Raw genomic sequence first — 18,829 nt, forward strand, 5'->3', positions numbered from 1 at the left:
CTTGTCTAAATGTTATGCCTTTTCTTACCTGTTCCCTTCTCCAATTTTCTTATTTCCTTCTCCTTCCTTCCTTCTTCTGGTGTTCTCTATCCATCTTCCTAACATTTTCTTCCTTTTGTCTCAGTTCTGTGTATTTTTAATCTAATTTTCTCTTCTTCTTTCTTTGACAAGCCACATCTCCTTTCTCACTCATATTCTCTTTCATCCTCACCTGATCCAACGTCCATCGCATTGCTCTCTCCTGGATTATATTTTCTCTCCTCCCTTACCGAGCCTTCATGTATTCTCTTTGCTTCCGACATATATTCCCTCCCTGATTACAGTTCAGGAGAAAATTCCTATTTAAGGTAGCAATTAAGAGCCCATTTTAAGCCCCCATAAAATCAATTAGACTTAAGCACATAGTTGTGATTAAACACCTACTTATGTTTTCTCTTGCATATGGGTGGTCTTAAGCATGTGCTTAAGTGCTTTTCTGAATTAAGAAAAGGAGTACTTGTGGCACCTTAGAGACTAACCAATTTATTTGAGCATAAGCTTTCGGAATTAAGGTTTCTCTCTCTCGTTCCCATCTGTATTCCACTGTCTCAGCAAGATTCCCTTCCCTGTCAATCAGTGTCTAATATTTAGAATTTATATAGCATTGTACAAACATCAATTAATGATCAGTCAAAATGCTGCTGTGTGAGGTAGGGAAGAAAGAACTGTTTCCCTCATTTTTAGATGGCAACAAAGCTTTAGGCATCAGAAGGAGTCTGTATGTGAAGGATTAGAACACAGGAGCAATTTGCTTCCAAATTCATGCTTGGTGTGGTGCACAATGCACCATTGAGTTGCTCCCCCCATGACAACCAGTTGCTACCTTGGTTTCTCAGCTGGTTGGCAGATGGGAGGGAGCTTGTGGCAGCTGTAACACAATCTGTGGCAGCTCAGGAGGCTCTGACTCCCTCACTGCTGCACACTGGTCTGTCCAAAAATCAGCTTCTCAGACCACAAACAGCGGCCTTTGGGGCTGTAGATAATATGTGAGTTTTATGAATTATCATGGTAATACATTATCAAGTTAAATTTTAAGGCTTTCTAAGCAACAAAAAGGGCTAGATTTTTCATTTATTTATTTATTTTTAGAATGAAATTTAGCATTAGCTTTTACACTCATTGCATCTCATTATCAGGGATTCAGCTATGAGAAGTATGTACTTAAGTCAGTATTTTTCATTCTGTTTTAAAACTGTTTTAGAAATAGTATTTTATAGCCACTTGATCAAGTGCCATGTGCAGATTTCAACATAAATTTGTGGCCTCACATCATAGTTTGGCCCAACAATCTAATAATCCCTTCTTGATTTTGTGCTAACAAATCAACAATCTGTTTTTATTACTTGTTAGTTAACATGTAACAGTATCCTGTTAAATAGATTGTCTGGCTATACTGAAAGAAGGACAGGAGACATTTGACATGGGTTTAATCAGTTTGCAACTTTATTATTAGATGTCTGGCACTACCCAGCAGATAAAAGTGTACAGTGGAGGTAACCCCACGTTTATTCCATAATTACCTGGGGGGCTTCCACCACTCCCCCTCTTTTTCCATCCAGGTCCCTCCAGCAAATCCACTGCTGGGACTTTACCATACCCGGGGGGGTCTTCCACCAGTTCCCCCTCTTTTTCCATCCACTCCCTCCAGCAAATCCATTGCCAGGATCTTACCATCTATTTCCCCCACCTCCCTAGGAGGGTTAAGGTGGGCTATAAGAATGTGGGGGTTGGCTGCCTGCCGTACCAATCATAAGAGTCCCCAACCGCCTCCCCCCACCCCGCCCCCCACAATGTAAAAGGGAGGCTTGAGGTGCAGGGCTATCCCTTTTAAACCCTGCATTCCCAAGGGATGAGTCACCAACCACAGTGACCCTTTTGCAACAGTTTTCACCCCCCTCCTGCCCCAGCCATAAAGTACCGTTTCCTTCATTCGACCAGCCAGCCAAATACCCTCAAGATGTGGTGCGGTCATTTCTCTTAGCTCAGTGTGCAACAATGAGGAATTTACTTTGATGAAAAACTATATTAGAGAAATATTACAAATGTTTTTCTAATATGTAATGCCATATATTAACAATGGTAATTCAATGCAATGGCTTAATTATCTTCATGGAGAGCTATATATTTTTATGGAATACATACAGAAAAGACGTTCAGTTAACACTGAACTTTGGCTTCTACTAGTTCTGATTCTGCACATGGTAAAACTGACTGCAAATTAGATTCTGCAATATATATTGTTCATAATATTTTTCAACTGATTAATTTCATATAGTTAGCAGTAACCTACCCTGTCGCATTCAGCTTGCAATTTTGTAGCAATCTCAAGCACTGTGTTCAAATCCCTAGTGTTGTGTGTAAAGATGATATGAAACTCTTTCAATGTATATTTTCATTCTGTAGTTCTGCTTTGTACTCATTTAAAAGAATTAGTCTTTAATTTGTAGAGAAAGACTTTCAAAATGAAGTTTAGAAAGACAGCAGTTTGTCACATTCATTGGGAGTATTATCTACATCTTAACGTGCAGGGAGTTACTTGCAGAGCTCCAATTAAATCGCTTAGTGTACCCTATTGCATGTTATTTTTTTTTGTAATTGCTTCTTTAATAAACAATAATTGTACAAAACTACAGTCATGTACTATAAACTAATTACACTAGTTTGAATCATTAACATACCACTGATCCACTTCCATTTATTTTGATGTAGCTGAAATATGCTTCATATTTGCTTGTTGTCTAGGAATGGCAATCTAATAGGAGCTATGCTTACATAAATGGAAAATACTGTACAACATAAAACTTAGAAATGATAAATAAGATGAGCATAAAAAGAAATAGTACAGTTAAATATTTAACTTAATTGTCAGTCTTGTGAAATGGCATGAAAAATAGTTAAGGGAAAATAATTTTTCAAATATTTTACCAAATGAGGAGAAACTCATTTTGGAAGAAAAAGAAGAGTAATTTTCATACTAGATAGCATGTACCTCTATCCCGATCACTACTGGATGGAATTTGAATTGCTAAAATTTCTTAATAATCTGATAGTTAAGGGAGTTAAATGATAGGGAACTGTGATTTTTGGAGCAGAATGAACTGAGTTCTAGGCCTGCTGTCATCAGAAGTGGTCATGGGGTTTAGTTCAGAAATTACTGAAGTCCTCAGAAGCCACACATCAGCAACAATTCAAAAATGCAGACTTAGAGAGGGAGGAGATGATAATGAAGTTCCCTATGTGTAAACCTTTTCACTGCAAGCTATAAGGAAGATTCCCCTGTATTTGGAGCCAAAGTAAACTTGGTTTCTGAATTTCTAAATGACTTGCAGCTTTTTAAGCCATGTCTAATAAGTTGTAGTTGTATGAAATATTGACTCTTAGTGTGAAAACAAATAACTAACAAACTTACAAAGCTCTCTTTATTTTCATTCTGATTATTAATCTTTTTCTTTGGTAATTCACAGGTGTTATTTGGAAGATGGAGCTTCAAAAGGTGCCTGGCTGAACCGCTCAAGTATTATTTTTGCAGGAGGTGATAAGTGGTCAGTAGATCCTCGAGTTTCAATTGCAACAGCAAATAAAAGGGAGTACAGCCTTCAGATACAGGATGTAGATGTGACAGATGACGGTCCATACACTTGTTCTGTGCAGACCCAACACACTCCGAGAACAATGCAGGTGCACTTAACTGTACAAGGTACGTGTTTTAACCAATTGCACAGCATTATTAGGAATGTATTGAAAAAATCAGCATTTAAAGTAAAGCAGTCCTTTTTTAAATTATATTTTAAAAAATATGTTCTCTTCTTAATGCACAGTAACCTTGTGATCAGAATGCATCCTCTAGAATGTCAGTCTAATTTTATTATATTTTTGTTCCATAACCTCTCCCATGGATTTTGGCACCATAATGATTACACTAAGTTCATAAAATCAACACAGAATTTTTTTCTATAAGATATATGCTCTAGTTATAACAGGAGTTAATTCAGGGAAATCCTATTGCCTGTATTATACAGGCGATCAGACTGGATGATCGTAGTGGTCCCTTCTGGCCTTATAATCTATGAACTTTTCAGCACAGCTCAGGCAAAATCCTCAGATCTATTGTCTTGTATAGGTAGATAGTGAACTACCTACTTCTCTATTCAGTTCCCTTTTAAATTCAAGCCATGATCATGAAAGTGTATGTGACCTAGATGATGGGCATCTGAGTATGTTTTAGCCAGCCCCTCATGACCTCATGACATATTGCATAGACCTCATATGTCAGGAGGAAAAAATTCTGTGACCTTTTCAACCATGTAAGAGACTTGTGGTAAGTTTTTTTTACATTTATTAATTACTGTGCACAGCTTTTTGTACAAGATATAAGAATTTTAATGCTAACTGAACAATCCTGCTTTTTTCTCAGTACCTGTGCATTTAGAAAGTAAGGTGGATCAAGAAGCTATTGTGTTAGATAGAGACTTATGCAGTATAGGCTGGAGTTGTTCAAACACATTCTTATGGACAGAATATCACCATATTGATGCCAAAATTACCTTGATTTCATTCCTACATAAGTGGCACTTACGTAAAGCCATTGTCCTGCAAAAGTGAGCTCTGTAGTTATTCTTTTGTGGCCTTTAAATCAGGTATTAGTCTCCTCAAAATGTGGTTATTCTTGATTCCGTCGAATCGTGGAAGTCAACGAATGGCTACGCAGGTGGTGTCGGAGAGAAGGCTTTGGATTCTTTGACCATGGGATGGTGTTCCATGAAGGAGGAGTGCTGGGCAGAGATGGGCTCCATCTTACGAAGAGAGGGAAGAGCATCTTTGCCAGCAGGCTGGCTAACCTAGTGAGGAGGGCTTTAAACTAGGTTCACTGGGGGAAGGAGACCAAAGCCCTGAGGTAAGTGGGAAAGCGGGATACCGGGAGGAAGCACAGGCAGGAATGTCTGTGAGGGTAGGGCTCCTGCCTCATACTGGGAATGAGGGGCGATCTACAGGTTATCTCAAGTGCTTATATACAAATGCACAAAGCCTTGGAAACAAGCAGGGTGAACTGGAGGTCCTGGTGATGTCAAGGAACTATGACGTGATCGGAATAACAGAGACTTGGTGGGATAACTCACATGACTGGAGTACTGTCATGGATGGTTATAAACTGTTCAGGAAGGACAGGCAGGGCAGAAAAGGTGGGGGAGTAGCACTGTATGTAAGGGAGCAGTATGACTGCTCAGAGCTCCGGTACGAAACTGCAGAAAAACCTGAGTGTCTCTGGATTAAGTTTAGAAGTGTGTGCAACAAGAGTGATGTAGTGGTGGGAGTCTGCTATAGACCACCGGACCAGGGGGATGAGGTAGATGAGGCTTTCTTCCGGCAGCTCACGGAAGCTACTAGATCGCATGCCCTGATTCTCATGGGTGACTTTAATTTTCCTGATATCTGCTGGGAGAGCAATACAGCGGTGCATAGACAATCCAGGAAGTTTTTGGAAAGCGTAGGGGACAATTTCCTGGCGCAAGTGCTAGAGGAGCCAACTAGGGGGGGCGCTTTTCTTGACCTGCTGCTCACAAACCAGGAAGAATTAGTGGGGGAAGCAAAAGTGGATGGGAATCTGGGAGGCAGTGACCATGAGTTGGTTGAGTTCAGGATCCTGATGCAGGGAAGAAAGGTAAGCAGCAGGATACGGACCCTGGACTTCAGGAAAGCAGACTTCGACTACCTCAGGGAACAGATGGGTAGGATCCCCTGGGGGACTAACATGAAGGGGAAAGGAGTCCAGGAGAGCTGGCTGTATTTCAAGGAATCCCTGTTGAGATTACAGGGACAAACCATCCCGATGAGTCGAAAGAATAGTAAATATGGCAGGCGACCAGCTTGGCTTAATGGTGAAATCCTAGCGGATCTTAAACATAAAAAAGAAGCTTACAAGAAGTGGAAGGTTGGACATATGACCAGGGAAGAGTATAAAAATATTGCTCGGGCATGTAGGAATGATATCAGGAGGGCCAAATCGCACCTGGAGCTGCAGCTAGCCAGAGATGTTAAGAGTAACAAGAAGGGTTTCTTCAGGTATGTTGGCAACAAATAGAAAGCCAAGGAAAGTGTGGGCCCCTTACTGAATGAGGGAGGCAACCTAGTGACAGAGGATGTGGAAAAAGCTAATGTACTCAATGCTTTTTTTGCCTCTTTTTTCACTAACAAGGTCAGCTCCCAGACTGCTGCGCTGGGCATCACAAAATGGGGAAGAGATGGCCAGCCCTCTGTGGAGATAGAGGTGGTTAGGGACTATTTAGAAAAGCTGGACGTGCAGAAGTCAATGGTGCCGGACGAGTTGCATCCGAGAGTGCTGAAGGAATTGGCGGCTGTGATTGCAGAGCCATTGGCCATTATCTTTGAAAACTCGTGGCGAACCGGGGAAGTCCTGGATGACTGGAAAAAGGCTAATGTAGTGCCAATCTTTAAAAAAGGGAAGAAGGAGGATCCTGGGAACTACAGGCCAGTCAGCCTCACCTCAGTCCCTGGAAAAATCATGGAGCAGGTCCTCAAAGAATCAATCCTGAAGCACTTGCATGAGAGGAAAGTGATCAGGAACAGCCAGCATGGATTCACCAAGGGAAGGTCATGCCAGACTAATCTAATTGCCTTTTATGATGAGATTACTGGTTCTGTGGATGAAGGGAAAGCAGTGGATGTATTGTTTCTTGACTTTAGCAAAGCTTTTGACACGGTCTCCCACAGTATTCTTGTCAGCAAGTTAAGGAAGTATGGGCTGGATGAATGCACTATAAGGTGGGTAGAAAGCTGGCTAGATTGTCGGGCTCAACGGGTAGTGATCAATGGCTCCATGTCTAGTTGGCAGCCGGTATCAAGTGGAGTGTCCCAAGGGTCGGTCCTGCGGCCGGTTTTGTTCAATATCTTCATAAATGATCTGGAGGATGGTGTGGATTGCACTCTCAGCAAATTTGCGGATGATACTAAACTGAGAGGAGTGGTAGATACGCTGGAGGGGAGGGATAGGATACAGAAGGACCTAGACAAATTGGAGGATTGGGCCAAAAGAAATCTGATGAGGTTCAATAAGGATAAGTGCAGGGTCCTGCACTTGGGACGGAAGAACCCAATGCACAGCTACAGACTAGGGACTGAATGGCTAGGCAGCAGTTCTGCGGAAAAGGACCTAGGGGTGACAGTGGACGAGAAGCTGGATATGAGTCAGCAGTGTGCCCTTGTTGCCAAGAAGGCCAATGGCATTTTGGGATGTATAAGTAGGGGCATAGCGAGCAGATCGAGGGACGTGATCGTTCCCCTCTATTCGACATTGGTGAGGCCTCATCTGGAGTACTGTGTCCAGTTTTGGGCCCCACACTACAAGAAGGATGTGTATAAATTGGAGAGAGTCCAGCAAAGGGCAACAAAAATGATTAGGGGTCTGGAACACATGAGTTATGGGGAGAGGCTGAGGGAGCTGGGATTGTTTAGCCTGCAGAAGAGAAGAATGAGGGGGGATTTGATAGCTGCTTTCAACTACCTGAAAGGGGGTTCCAAAGAGGATGGCTCTAGACTGTTCTCAATGGTAGCAGATGACAGAACGAGGAGTAATGGTCTCAAGTTGCAGTGGGGGAGGTTTAGATTGGATATTAGGAAAAACTTTTTCACTAAGAGGGTGGTGAAACACTGGAATGCGTTACCTAGGGAGGTGGTAGAATCTCCTTGCTTAGAGGTTTTTAAGGTCAGGCTTGACAAAGCCCTGGCTGGGATGATTTAACTGGGAATTGGTCCTGCTTCGAGCAGGGGGTTGGACTAGATGACCTTCTGGGGTCCCTTCCAACCCTGATATTCTATGATTCTATGATTCTATGATTACTTGCAAGGATTCATTTATTTTCGGTTACTATTTTATCTTTTCTGTTATTAGAGAGGATATGCCTGCAGTATTTGCAGTGTCAAGTAGTTTATGTTTTAAAAATATGATAAACACCTTTATGTTATATTTTTAAGTTAATAATTGCCTCATCAACAAACCAAACAGGTAACACGCAGACACAGAAAGTTTGTACTTCAGTAGCTGATGTGAGATTACTGCAGTTTTGCAATTACTTTGTTTTCCAGAGCTCAGAAATGAATATAGTAGGTAAGGTAAAAAGCTTAATCATATGGTGCTGTTTGTAAATGTAATTATTCATTTGAAATTGATTGGCATTTAAACAGTTTTTCAGTTATATGAATATAAGTTCAAGAGGGACAAACATCAATAAGTCAAACGGGGTCAATTCAAGCAGTAAGTAAATGTCAGAGAAACAATTGTCCTTAAGGAGAGATGATTATCTGCATGCTAAAACAAGCTGTCTCACACATTTTTATTCTTCAAATTTTAGTAGGTCCCGTCAATGCATGCTTAGATACATATTTTAAAAATATTGTTTGAATGATAAATTTTCAAGACAAGATAAAGTAAATTATTGAAAGAGTACACAATTCTCCAGATTAAGGATTGAGGGCATCCAAAAGCCTTTTTTTAAGGGTTTGGCTTTCTTTGAATAAGCAGCCGAATAATCAACTATTTTTAAACACTCCTATAGCCTAATTAAAAAGTTCTAGGAGACAGGTGGTTTAGAAATGAGCAATGAGATGTTGAACCTTTCATCTGTTGATCAACCATTCAAATCCAGCCTTGGATTGGCAGTGATCAAAATATTTTACTATTTGATTGCTGTCCAGTGGCCAGCGTGAAATAACTCTAGCTTTCTTTCATATGGCAACTGTAAAAGCAACCTTAAAGGTCAATGTCCAAATTTGTCATTCACTCTATAGCTTCTGGCGGAATGAATCAAGAATGAATCCTACAGAAGGATTTTAGAGGGCTGCAGTTCACTAGTTGGTCTATGGTTTGGATGTCTTCTCCACATTCACATCCGAGGCTATGCTTCATTTTCCATTTTCGTAGTAGATAATTGCAACGCCCATATGAGGTTCTGATATGGTTCACTGTGATCCATATCTTACATGGCATGGTGAAGCCAGGTGGTTGGTCTGTCGGACCATAATCAGATCTTGATTCTTGATCCTGTTATTTTTACACAACCTCCACCACTTGTCTTTTGGTTAGAATCCCAAGATTTTAAGAGTTTTGGCCATTAACCAGAAAGAGCTCCTAAACTTAAGGCACCATGTTGGGTTGGAGGGGAGTTTGGAGATCCTCATAGATGGGCAAATCTATGTTTGTATTCCTGCTGCTTCTCTTCAAAGTGATGGTGATAAGATATGCATAAATAAGGAAGGAAACTAGACTTGGTGTTGACTTCAGCACTCCTGAACCAATTTGATTAACAGTGTTCAATTGCACATCGACAAGTTTTGTTTGTGTTACCTACCCATATTGTTGCATAATATTCAGCTGCTGAGAAAATGAGAGCCGAAGAGCCTATCCATAAGATGAGAATGTCTGTTTCCCAACTGGTCACAGCTCATTTGTGGATTATATTGTTCCTAGTCTTTATCATGGCAGTGGTCTTCATCAGATGTTGGCCGTATGGGATGGTGCAATCCAGAACCATTCCAAGATATTTCAGGAAATCCTTGTGCCTGAGTTTTATGTTGCAGAAGATGGCTTTCAGATGCTGCTTTGCATGTTGGTTGCTCAGGTGGAATGTGAACACAGCTGTTATAACTTTAGTGATGTCAGTACAGTGCTTTGTGGCTAGCTCCCCACTACACAAACAAAACATAACCATAACATTGGCATTTTTAATGGGAGTCTTACAAGAGAGGCAAGGATTAAATGGCCATGGAGGTGGCCTCTTCGCTTATTAGCACATGGATAGAGAACCTCAGTCTCCAGGAATATCAACTCAGTTCATTTCACAAATCCCATAACAGTTAAATTCCTTTAATAAGGAAAAAGGTTACCTCTGTGCTAGAAAGCTAAATATCCAGAGTTTGCTGCTGTTCTGGAGTTAGAAACAACAATGGGAGTGGAGGGTGATAGTTGAGGGGGTAGGGTAAGAAGAAGAAAGAAATTGTATACCACAAGTCAAATGCTGCTTTGTTACATTAGTGCAGTACCCATTGACTTGAATGGGGAATATCAAATGAGAACAGAATTTGGCCCAGTATTACTCTTTTTCAGGTTTAATTAAACAGTTATTTCTGACAATAAGAAAGTTAAATAACCATTAGCTATAGCTACACAGTCATTTAACCTCATGTATGCTACTAGTTTGGTTTTCTGCTTCTTTAAGAACCTGTACATAGATTCCCAGCCCTGCTCTGCACCCATTGCACTGCCCAGGCAGCACAGAGAGAAGAATCTATTATGCTTGATATTCCCTTTGAGGGATCAAGTCCCGACTCCCCAGTAAATGTAGAATTGGCATACCAGCCTCCTGTGTCACCTTGCCTCCATCTCCAGTATAGAGCTATGTTGGGGCAGGGAGAGTGCATGGCAGGAGATCACTTCAGCCATCTCAAGTTGGTGGACAGTCTCTTGGAGACTACTGCCAGCTGGCATGGGCTAGAGGAACTCCCAGGCTGTATTAACCTATGCTAGGGTGGAATGAGGCAGAGAATCCTAACTCTAATCAGCTCTCTGATATACTACCCCATCTGCCGCAGCATAGAATGTAGCCCCAAATGTCTGAGAGCACAAAAATTATGTATGATTTTAAAAAAAAAGAAGCCTGAGTGAAAATTATTTCTACCATTTGTGTATTGTTCTCTCTGAGGATGCAAAAGCAAAGGAAGAAGGTATGTATCTAGTATGAGATATATCTGGTAAAATTTCAGACAATGTCAGTACAACATTAAAAAAAAACTTGACAAATGTATTTACTATGTTGACAGTTGAAAATAGAACAAATAAAAACATCAACGAAATAGTGTGTGTGTGTGTGTGTGTACACAAATAGAAATACCAAAAACTTTGTATATTTGAAGTGATCGTGTCTATTGTCTCCAGCAGAGGTAATACGTGTATATCTGTCAATTTGCTGTAGATCTTCTAGGTGGCTCCAAGTATTCTGTTTTGTCATCATTTTAAAATACATAATCATGTGCTAAGTTCAGGGAGGGTTTATTGCCTTTGCATTTTAACACTGATGCCAAATATAGTTGGGGGGAAATATTCTCATTTCCCTTAGGCTAGCAAGGTGCATTCTGCAATACAAGAAGGCACAAGTGTTATATGCAATCTCTTCAAATGGTATGGGAATAAGAAGAAGCCACATAGTCTTTATCACAAACTGGGCATGAAAATGAATATTGCTCTTGAAATTCATAGGTAAAAAGATTTTTATTTAAAACTTCTACGGTATCAAATCAAGACTTTTGGTAGACTAGTTTTGGGGGTTTTGATTTAACGTTTTGATTTCACAATGAGCCTGTATGAGGAAAGGAGGCAGAGGACAATAACAAAGTTGTGTGGCCCTACGTAACACCCTTCCCCAGTGCTTCTGAGGTGGTAGGTAAAACAGCAAGCAGCTCATTGAAATTCATTTGCTTTACATCTCTGCTCCCACAGAAGCCCCTAATGAGACTGAGAACAGGAAGTAATTACTAATGTTGCTACATGCCTAGACAGCAGACCCTGGCTTTCCTCTATTGTTCTCTTGGCATTCATTTAAACTACAAGTGTATATGTGACCTGGCTCCACGATGCTCTCAGTGGATGTCCAACAAAATTTAAAAGAATTCCAGTATTTCATTACAGCACCTCAATTGTGGTGTATGCCATTGTAATGCAAAGCCATGCAAACAAGAATTAAATGACCAGCTTAAAGTAACTAAACTAGACTGAAAGAAACATTTGTCAAATATAGAAATGAACCATTGTTGAAAGGACACACCAACAGTGAAGGCAAAAAACAAGGCTTTTTCTTTTTTAAATATAATAATCCACACTGTTTTCTTTAATCTGCATTCTCACAGAAAATAATAGCTAAGAGGCCTGGCCTAATCCTGCAATTGGAGGCTTTTCCTGTATCACCACTGCAGGACTAGGATGTGATTTCTGTTAGTCTGTGAAGGCGCAGCAGAGCGCTGACTCACCACCGCGGCGCCTCCTGCTGGCTATCCTGGGAATTAACTCTCTCAGCCTTTGTGTGCCCTCTATAGGCCAGTGTCTCGCCCTCTGTTACCTGCCCCTCTGTGGTCCCTTTATCGCCACCATGTGTAGGCCCCACGCAGTTCCCGGACCACAGTCCCCTTATCTTGGGGTGCTGCCCCTCACCCAGGGAACCCCAGTCCCCTGAGCCCACCTCGCTTTAGTGACCCACTGCTGGTCTTCATCTAGCCCCTTTACTCAGGGGCAAACTGCAGTCTGGAATGGGCAATCATCATTGGTTAGGGGTTGGACCTGCTGCCTTTCCCTGCAGCCCCAGTATCTCCCTAGGCCTTCCTGTCAGGCCTCAGCCTGGGAGGTTGCCAGGCCTGAGCTCCCCAGCTTAGCCTGCCCCTACCCCAGCACTGCTCTGTTGAAGGTACCCTGTGCTCCCAGGCAGCCAGGTCCTTCCCGCTTCAAGGCTGGAGTGAGACAGCCTGCCTCCTAGCTCACAGCCCTCTTTATACCAGCCCTACCGGGTCCAGATTGCCTGCTACTTGCCTTTGCCTGATTGGCTCCTCTTGGTAGTCCTTTCCCACAGCTGGTTTTAACCCCTTTTTCTCCAAAGCGAGGTGCTCACCCCACTGCAAGAGGTAATATGTATTGTACTGTTCCAAAGTAAAGAATCCCCTGCTTTGATTATTTTTATAATAGTTAATGCCCTCAAACAAGGAATTGAAAAGCAAAGTTGAAAACTAATTGCATATAAAACATATAAATGAAAGCTTTAAATTAATTAAGCTAATGATCTGAAATAATGAATCAATAGTGAAAAATATGCCTAATTATTAAGCAAAGGCATTTATATCTTCAAAAATGCAAAGTGTAACCTAAGGCTTCAATTTATTAGTGGTTGGTGTAATCATCATTAACATTTTCAGTTGAATCTTTAATGAGTAATAAAGCTATTAATATAAAACAGAATTTAAAATGGCAATCTTTAATACTCCAGATAGCATACTCAAATCCTTTACAAACACTGTATATGAAATCTTTGTCACACTAATTACTTTTAACCAGTGCATCTTTGAACCCAACAATGTCATGTTATAGCTTTGAAAGAACCAAGTATATATATTACATAAAGAACTTTATTTTATTAGTAGGGACAAAAACCTTTGAATCCTCTGAATTTGTAGCTAAGATCGTTTTTTTATAATATTTGTTGTATGCAGTTGTAATGAAAATACTCCCGTAACTGCAGTCATCTGAGTTCAACTAAAACTTTTATGGGATTTTTGTATGGGGAATCATGCCATATTATTTGCATACAATTGGATTAGCAATGGTAACTAGAGGGTTAACTTCTACATTGAAATACAGTAGAGGACAAAGGATCTCTTCAGCCCAATGCATCAATTCTTCTTCATGCGATTGCACACATCCATTCCACTTCACGTGCCTGTGCGCCCAGTGCACAGTTCTTGGAGGTTTTCCCCTCAGCAGTGCTAGTCGAGGCAGCATGTGCTCACTCCATGGCCTCATGATGGTATACAGGGCTGAGCCGCCTCGACCTCCTTCAGTTCCTTCTTACCACCTGTGATGGCTGTCATGTTGTCTAGTCTTGCCTTCACACGGTTTTCAAAATTTATCTATTTTGTACATAGTTGATACTCATTTAGCCATAGTTTTGGTGTTAGGTAGTTTTTAATATTGTTTCCTTCTAGAGTGGTGTTACATATTCCAGTTCCTTTTGTTGGGTTCTGGTACTGGGGCCAGAGCATGCCTCAGTTACCGGGCTTTACCCTCCCTCATTCCTGCAAAAAGCCAATGGCAGTAAGTGGCCTGCACTTCAGTTGCTTGAGTGTCTCAGGAAGTTGTACAGCAGGGACTTGTAGGGACTTGAAATCAGTGACCAAAAATGATAGCGTGGCCAGACTTACATTTCTACTGATGGAGGCAGCTCTGTGTTCACACTTGGAGTCTTCCGACTCAGAACAGCTGCTTTGTTTATGTGCACTCCTGCTATGTTGGCTGACTCCTGGCAGCAGTCGTCTTCCCAAGTGCCAGGGAAGAAACACCACAAGTTGCCTTCATAGGACTCAGCATCTAGTAGAGGGAAACCCTAATACTGAAGTCCAGCAACCATGCAGACAAAGGTAGTAGAGTGTTTATCTTGTATGTAAATATATAGTAAAAGCTGGTTTATCCAGCATGTTGGGGGAATGGAGGGTGCCAGTAAGTGAAACATCCCAGTTAACTAAGAGGGAGGGAGTTTGGGTACAGGAGAGGGCTTGGGGTAAGGGGTTGGGGTGCAGGAGGGGGATCGGGGTGCTGTATCCGGGGGGGGAGGGGGTGCTCACCTCTGGCAGCTCTCTGCAAGCTGAAACCTGTACTGGCAGCTCCTAGGTGGAGATGCAGAAGGCAGCTCTGCATACTGCCCTGAGCTCTGGCTCCGCAGCTCCCATTGGCCTGGAAATGTGCTGGTCAGAAAAACAAATACACATTCCTTTGTCTAGTGTTGACTGGGCTTATGCATTGCTTACCAAACACATTTTAAGACCACAATTCTAGCACCCCATACATACATCACTCAAGAATATTAATGATCAATGAGTCATTAGTTCTCCAATTATATATTACATACACTTTTTGGGTATATATCATGACAACCATGTATTAGGCATAGTGAGTATATCAGGCCTGAAAAGAGTTGCAGACGCAGAGTTAATGAACCCTCAGTGGGCCTCCGTATCACAATACCTCAGCCACAAAGAGGCATCACTTTGGGGATCAGCAGCAACAATACCGCTGCATCTACAGATATTGCTAAGCAAAATTGTCCAGATTTGGTGTGCTGGGCATGTGCACATCTGAGTGAATTACAGATCTGCACCCACATCTCAAAGAGCAACAGTTACAGTATAGATAAGTAACCATCTTTTATCACAGTCACATGACAAGTAGGTCAAGTGGCTAAATCAGTTGCTCGATAAAAGAGAAGTCTCCAGTGAGCCAAAAGAGGGGATAGTGAGTGGATATCTTGAAAGAAGTCTGTCTATGGAAAGGACAGAATTAATAGAGGCCAGCTAAGAGAACCTGATTGAGGTCTGCAGCCGGCCTGAGTTATCAAAGGAGGCCCTAGAAGGACAGTGTGAGACTCCTGGCTTAAGGAGGGAACAAGGGTTAGACCGGACTAATTGCTAAAGACTAATGAATATGCTGTAAGAGACTTAATAAATGAAACCCCTTGCAGGGGGTATCTCAGTTTAAAGTATTCTAGCCTGGGAGTGACTTCCTACAAAAGCCAAACAGGGAGTAGAGTTGTGGTGGGCAACCGTCAGGGTAATCCACTGTTGGGCCGCCAGACCAATTGTTTACATTTGCACAGCCACCTGCATCTCCCAGTGGCCACAGTTTGCCATTCCCAGCCAATGGGAGCAGCAGGATGCAGCGTGGCCCTAGCTGGCGCTTCCCGCAGCTCCCATTGGCCGGGAACAGTGAACCTAGGCCACTGGGAGCTGGCTGGCTGCAGGCCACAGGTTGCCCACCACTGGAGTAGAGGGCAATGCACCTGCAGGGACATGCCATGTGTCATAAATATAAAGGGAAGGGTAAATCCCTTTGAAATCCCTCCTGGCCAGGGGAAAGCTCCTCTCACCTGTAAAGGGTTAAGAAGCTAAAGGTAACCTCGCTGGCACCTGACCAAAATGACCAATGAGGAGACAAGATACTTTCAAAAGCTGGGAGGAGGGAGAAAAACAAAGGGTCTGTGTGTCTGTCTATATTCTGTCTTTGCTGGGGATAGACCAGGAATGGAGTCTTAGAACTTTTAGTAAGTAATCTAGCTAGGTACGTGTTAGATTATGATTTCTTTAAATGGCTGAGAAAAGAATTGTGCTGAATAGAATAACTATTTCTGTCTGTGTATCTTTTTTGTAACTTAAGGTTTTGCCTAGAGGGGTTCTCTATGTTTTGAATCTAAGTACCCTGTAAGGTAACTACCATCCTGATTTTACAGGGGGGATTTCTTTATTTCTATTTACTTCTATTTTTATTAAAAGTCTTCTTGTAAGAAAACTGAATGATTTTTCATTGTTCTCAGATCCAAGGGTTTGGGTCTGTGGTCACCTATGCAAATTGGTGAGGCTTTTTATCCAACATTTCCCAGGAAAGGGGGGGTGCAAGTGTTGGGAGGATTGTTCATTGTTCTTAAGATCCAAGGGTCTGGGTCTGTAGTCACCTAGGCAAATTGGTGAGGCTTTTTACCAAACCTTGTCCAGGAAGTGGGGTGCAAGGTTTTGGGAAGTATTTTGGGAGGAAAGATGTGTCCAAACAGCTCTTCCCCAGTAACCAGTATTAGTTTGGTGGTGGTAGCGGCCAATCCAAGGACAAAGGGTGGAATATTTTGTACCTTGGGGAAGTTTTGACTTAAGCTGGTAAAGATAAGCTTAGGAGGTTTTTCATGCAGATCCCCACATCTGTACCCTAGAGTTCAGAGTGGGGGAGGAACCTTGACACCATGCAACAAGGGAGTATCTTGAGGGGTGTTTTTCTGCCACAGAAATTTTTTATTCTACTCTCAGTCTCCATTTGATGGCTGGACTGTGGCAAGACCACATTAGACCTGTTTGGCCTGCAGCTTCCCAATCCTGCTTTTTCCTCAGACATCAACTTGTGTGGCAGAAGGCAAGTGCCAAATGAGTAGGGATCTACCATATTCATGGGCTTCCTGAAGGGTCTATTTCCTTCTTGTTTTCCCCACGGTTATGAAGATCATAGGACCAGTGGAACTTCAGAGAACTCTGTTTGTACATCTAGAAATCACAGTGAACAATGGAAGAATGCACAAAGAATGGCTTTAATAATGAATTAATTGGTTAAAAAAATAAAAGGCCTATTCAAATAATCCACGTAATTTTATTAGAGTAAACTATTTGTATGTTACTGTAAATCTATTAAACATGCATAGTAGATTTTAAAGAGAGTTTCCTATGAAAAGATAGTTTTTGTTAAACCATGCCCTTACTCTCATAGCTGCTGACTTTTACAAGAACAGAACATGCTTACCAGCAATGTGCTACTCACTGGTTTAAACTTGCTGTCTCAATTATATTTCTTTATTTAAAAGGCTTATAGAGCATCTACATGGTCATTTTGAAGGAGAAAAGCCCTGTTGCTCTTCCATCTCATTTCCACAATTGTCAGCTTTCCATATCAGTAGCTTGCATCTGTGGCCAGGACAATTCCTTTTTGAATGTTGGGAGCTTGTGTTGGTTTTCTTATTCAGCAGTGGTGAGCTGTTTGACAATCATCTAAAATTGAGAGTTTTTCTTTTGGTTTTAAGGAAAGTAGTAGTGAAGTCTTTGTAAGAGGAGACCTTGCTTTATGTGAATATGTTTGTTAATTGTCCACTTTATCTAACTTACCATATGTGGCCAAGCTTCTGAGGAATGTGTGGCAGTATAGATGCAGTAACATCTGGATAGAAAGGATATATATGATAAATTGTCTACACAATAGGTATGGTCAAATTGGGTGGAGTTTTCAAAGAAGAAAAAGCAGGGAAATAATATCTTAAATTAATGCTAGGTATGTTACCTCTAATAAATAGACTTTCAGATATGGATGGACTGGCCTGACTCCAGAACATGTACCCAGGATCTTTTCAGTACAAAGACTCTACCCCTAATTCTATATGAAAAGTAGTTAGGCCCCCAGATCCCAGTGAAATCACCCTCATTCCATAGGCTCCTTTGGAAATCCCAGCCATCACCTTGTAACAGTTTTGAATGATCTGCTCAACACAGTGAAGTCTATGACACAGCAGATAATCAGATCCTGTTAAAGTTCCTGAGAAGCAGGGTAAACACAATGGGAAAGCTCTACAGTATTATTTGAAGGGAAGATGTGAGTTTTGGTTGAAGGACCTAATTTTTTTCAGGTAGCATAAGGAGTAGAATTTCTGTACTCAAAGAGCCTTGGTACATGTTCTGGAGTAAGGCCAGTCCAGGCCAGTCCATATCTGAAAGTTTATTTATTAGCAGTAATATATCTGGCATTAGTGATAGATGTTATTTCCCTGCTTTTCCTTTTTTCCCCTTCAGTTCTTCTACTTGTTCTCTTTTCAGTTATGACAGCCCAGAAGAAAAGAAATGCATGTCAAGCCATTTTTCAATTTTGTGATGCCAAAAAAACCTCCTGTCAAGTCTGACTGCATTAACATGCCACTCAGCCTCTCTGTTCATTAGAACAAATTAGATTTGGAAATCTTTTAACTTTAAACAAACTCACTGCAAACCTGACATATAGTAACAGCAGCAATTATTTTCTTCATCCTTTTTTTATTGCATGGGTTTTATCCCATGTAATGACAGACTAATTGCAGAAATGTTGGGAAAACTTTCAATGTCAATTAATGTAACCTCCACAAAAATTCAACAGCAATTGGAACCAGGAGCATTTTATATCCTAAATAACAGCTTTTATATCAGACTTCACAGTTGAGTACCTTAGAAGAAAGTAGACGTGAAGAAAAGATCTGTAAGCTCGAAAGATTCTCTCTTTCACCAACAGAAGTTGGTCCAATAAAAGATATTATATCACCCACCTAGTCTCTCAAATATTTTGAGATCAACAGAGATATAAGAAGACAGCAAACAATCTTTTTAATTGCAATTAATATGGTAATGCATATAAGTAAGGTAGATCAGGACCTGCTCAATCAGGTGGCTGCAAGGAGCTCTATTTAGTCAAAATCAGAGT

General features: G+C 41.3%; 1 protein-coding gene across 3 annotated transcripts in view; it reads left to right on the top strand.

Moving 5' to 3' along the window:
* The window catches only part of NEGR1 (neuronal growth regulator 1), a 626,594-nt gene that overhangs the window by 277,833 nt on the left and 329,932 nt on the right, over positions 1–18,829 (top strand). For all 3 annotated transcript variants that reach the window (XM_075131735.1, XM_075131734.1, XM_048862624.2), the window contains exon 2: positions 3,504–3,736. In XM_075131735.1, the coding sequence (XP_074987836.1) occupies positions 3,504–3,736 (233 nt within the window). The remainder of the gene's footprint in view (positions 1–3,503; positions 3,737–18,829) is intronic.

Source organism: Caretta caretta, chromosome 8 (genome assembly GCF_965140235.1).
Source record: "Caretta caretta isolate rCarCar2 chromosome 8, rCarCar1.hap1, whole genome shotgun sequence".
In the NCBI taxonomy this organism is placed as follows: domain Eukaryota; kingdom Metazoa; phylum Chordata; order Testudines; family Cheloniidae; genus Caretta; species Caretta caretta.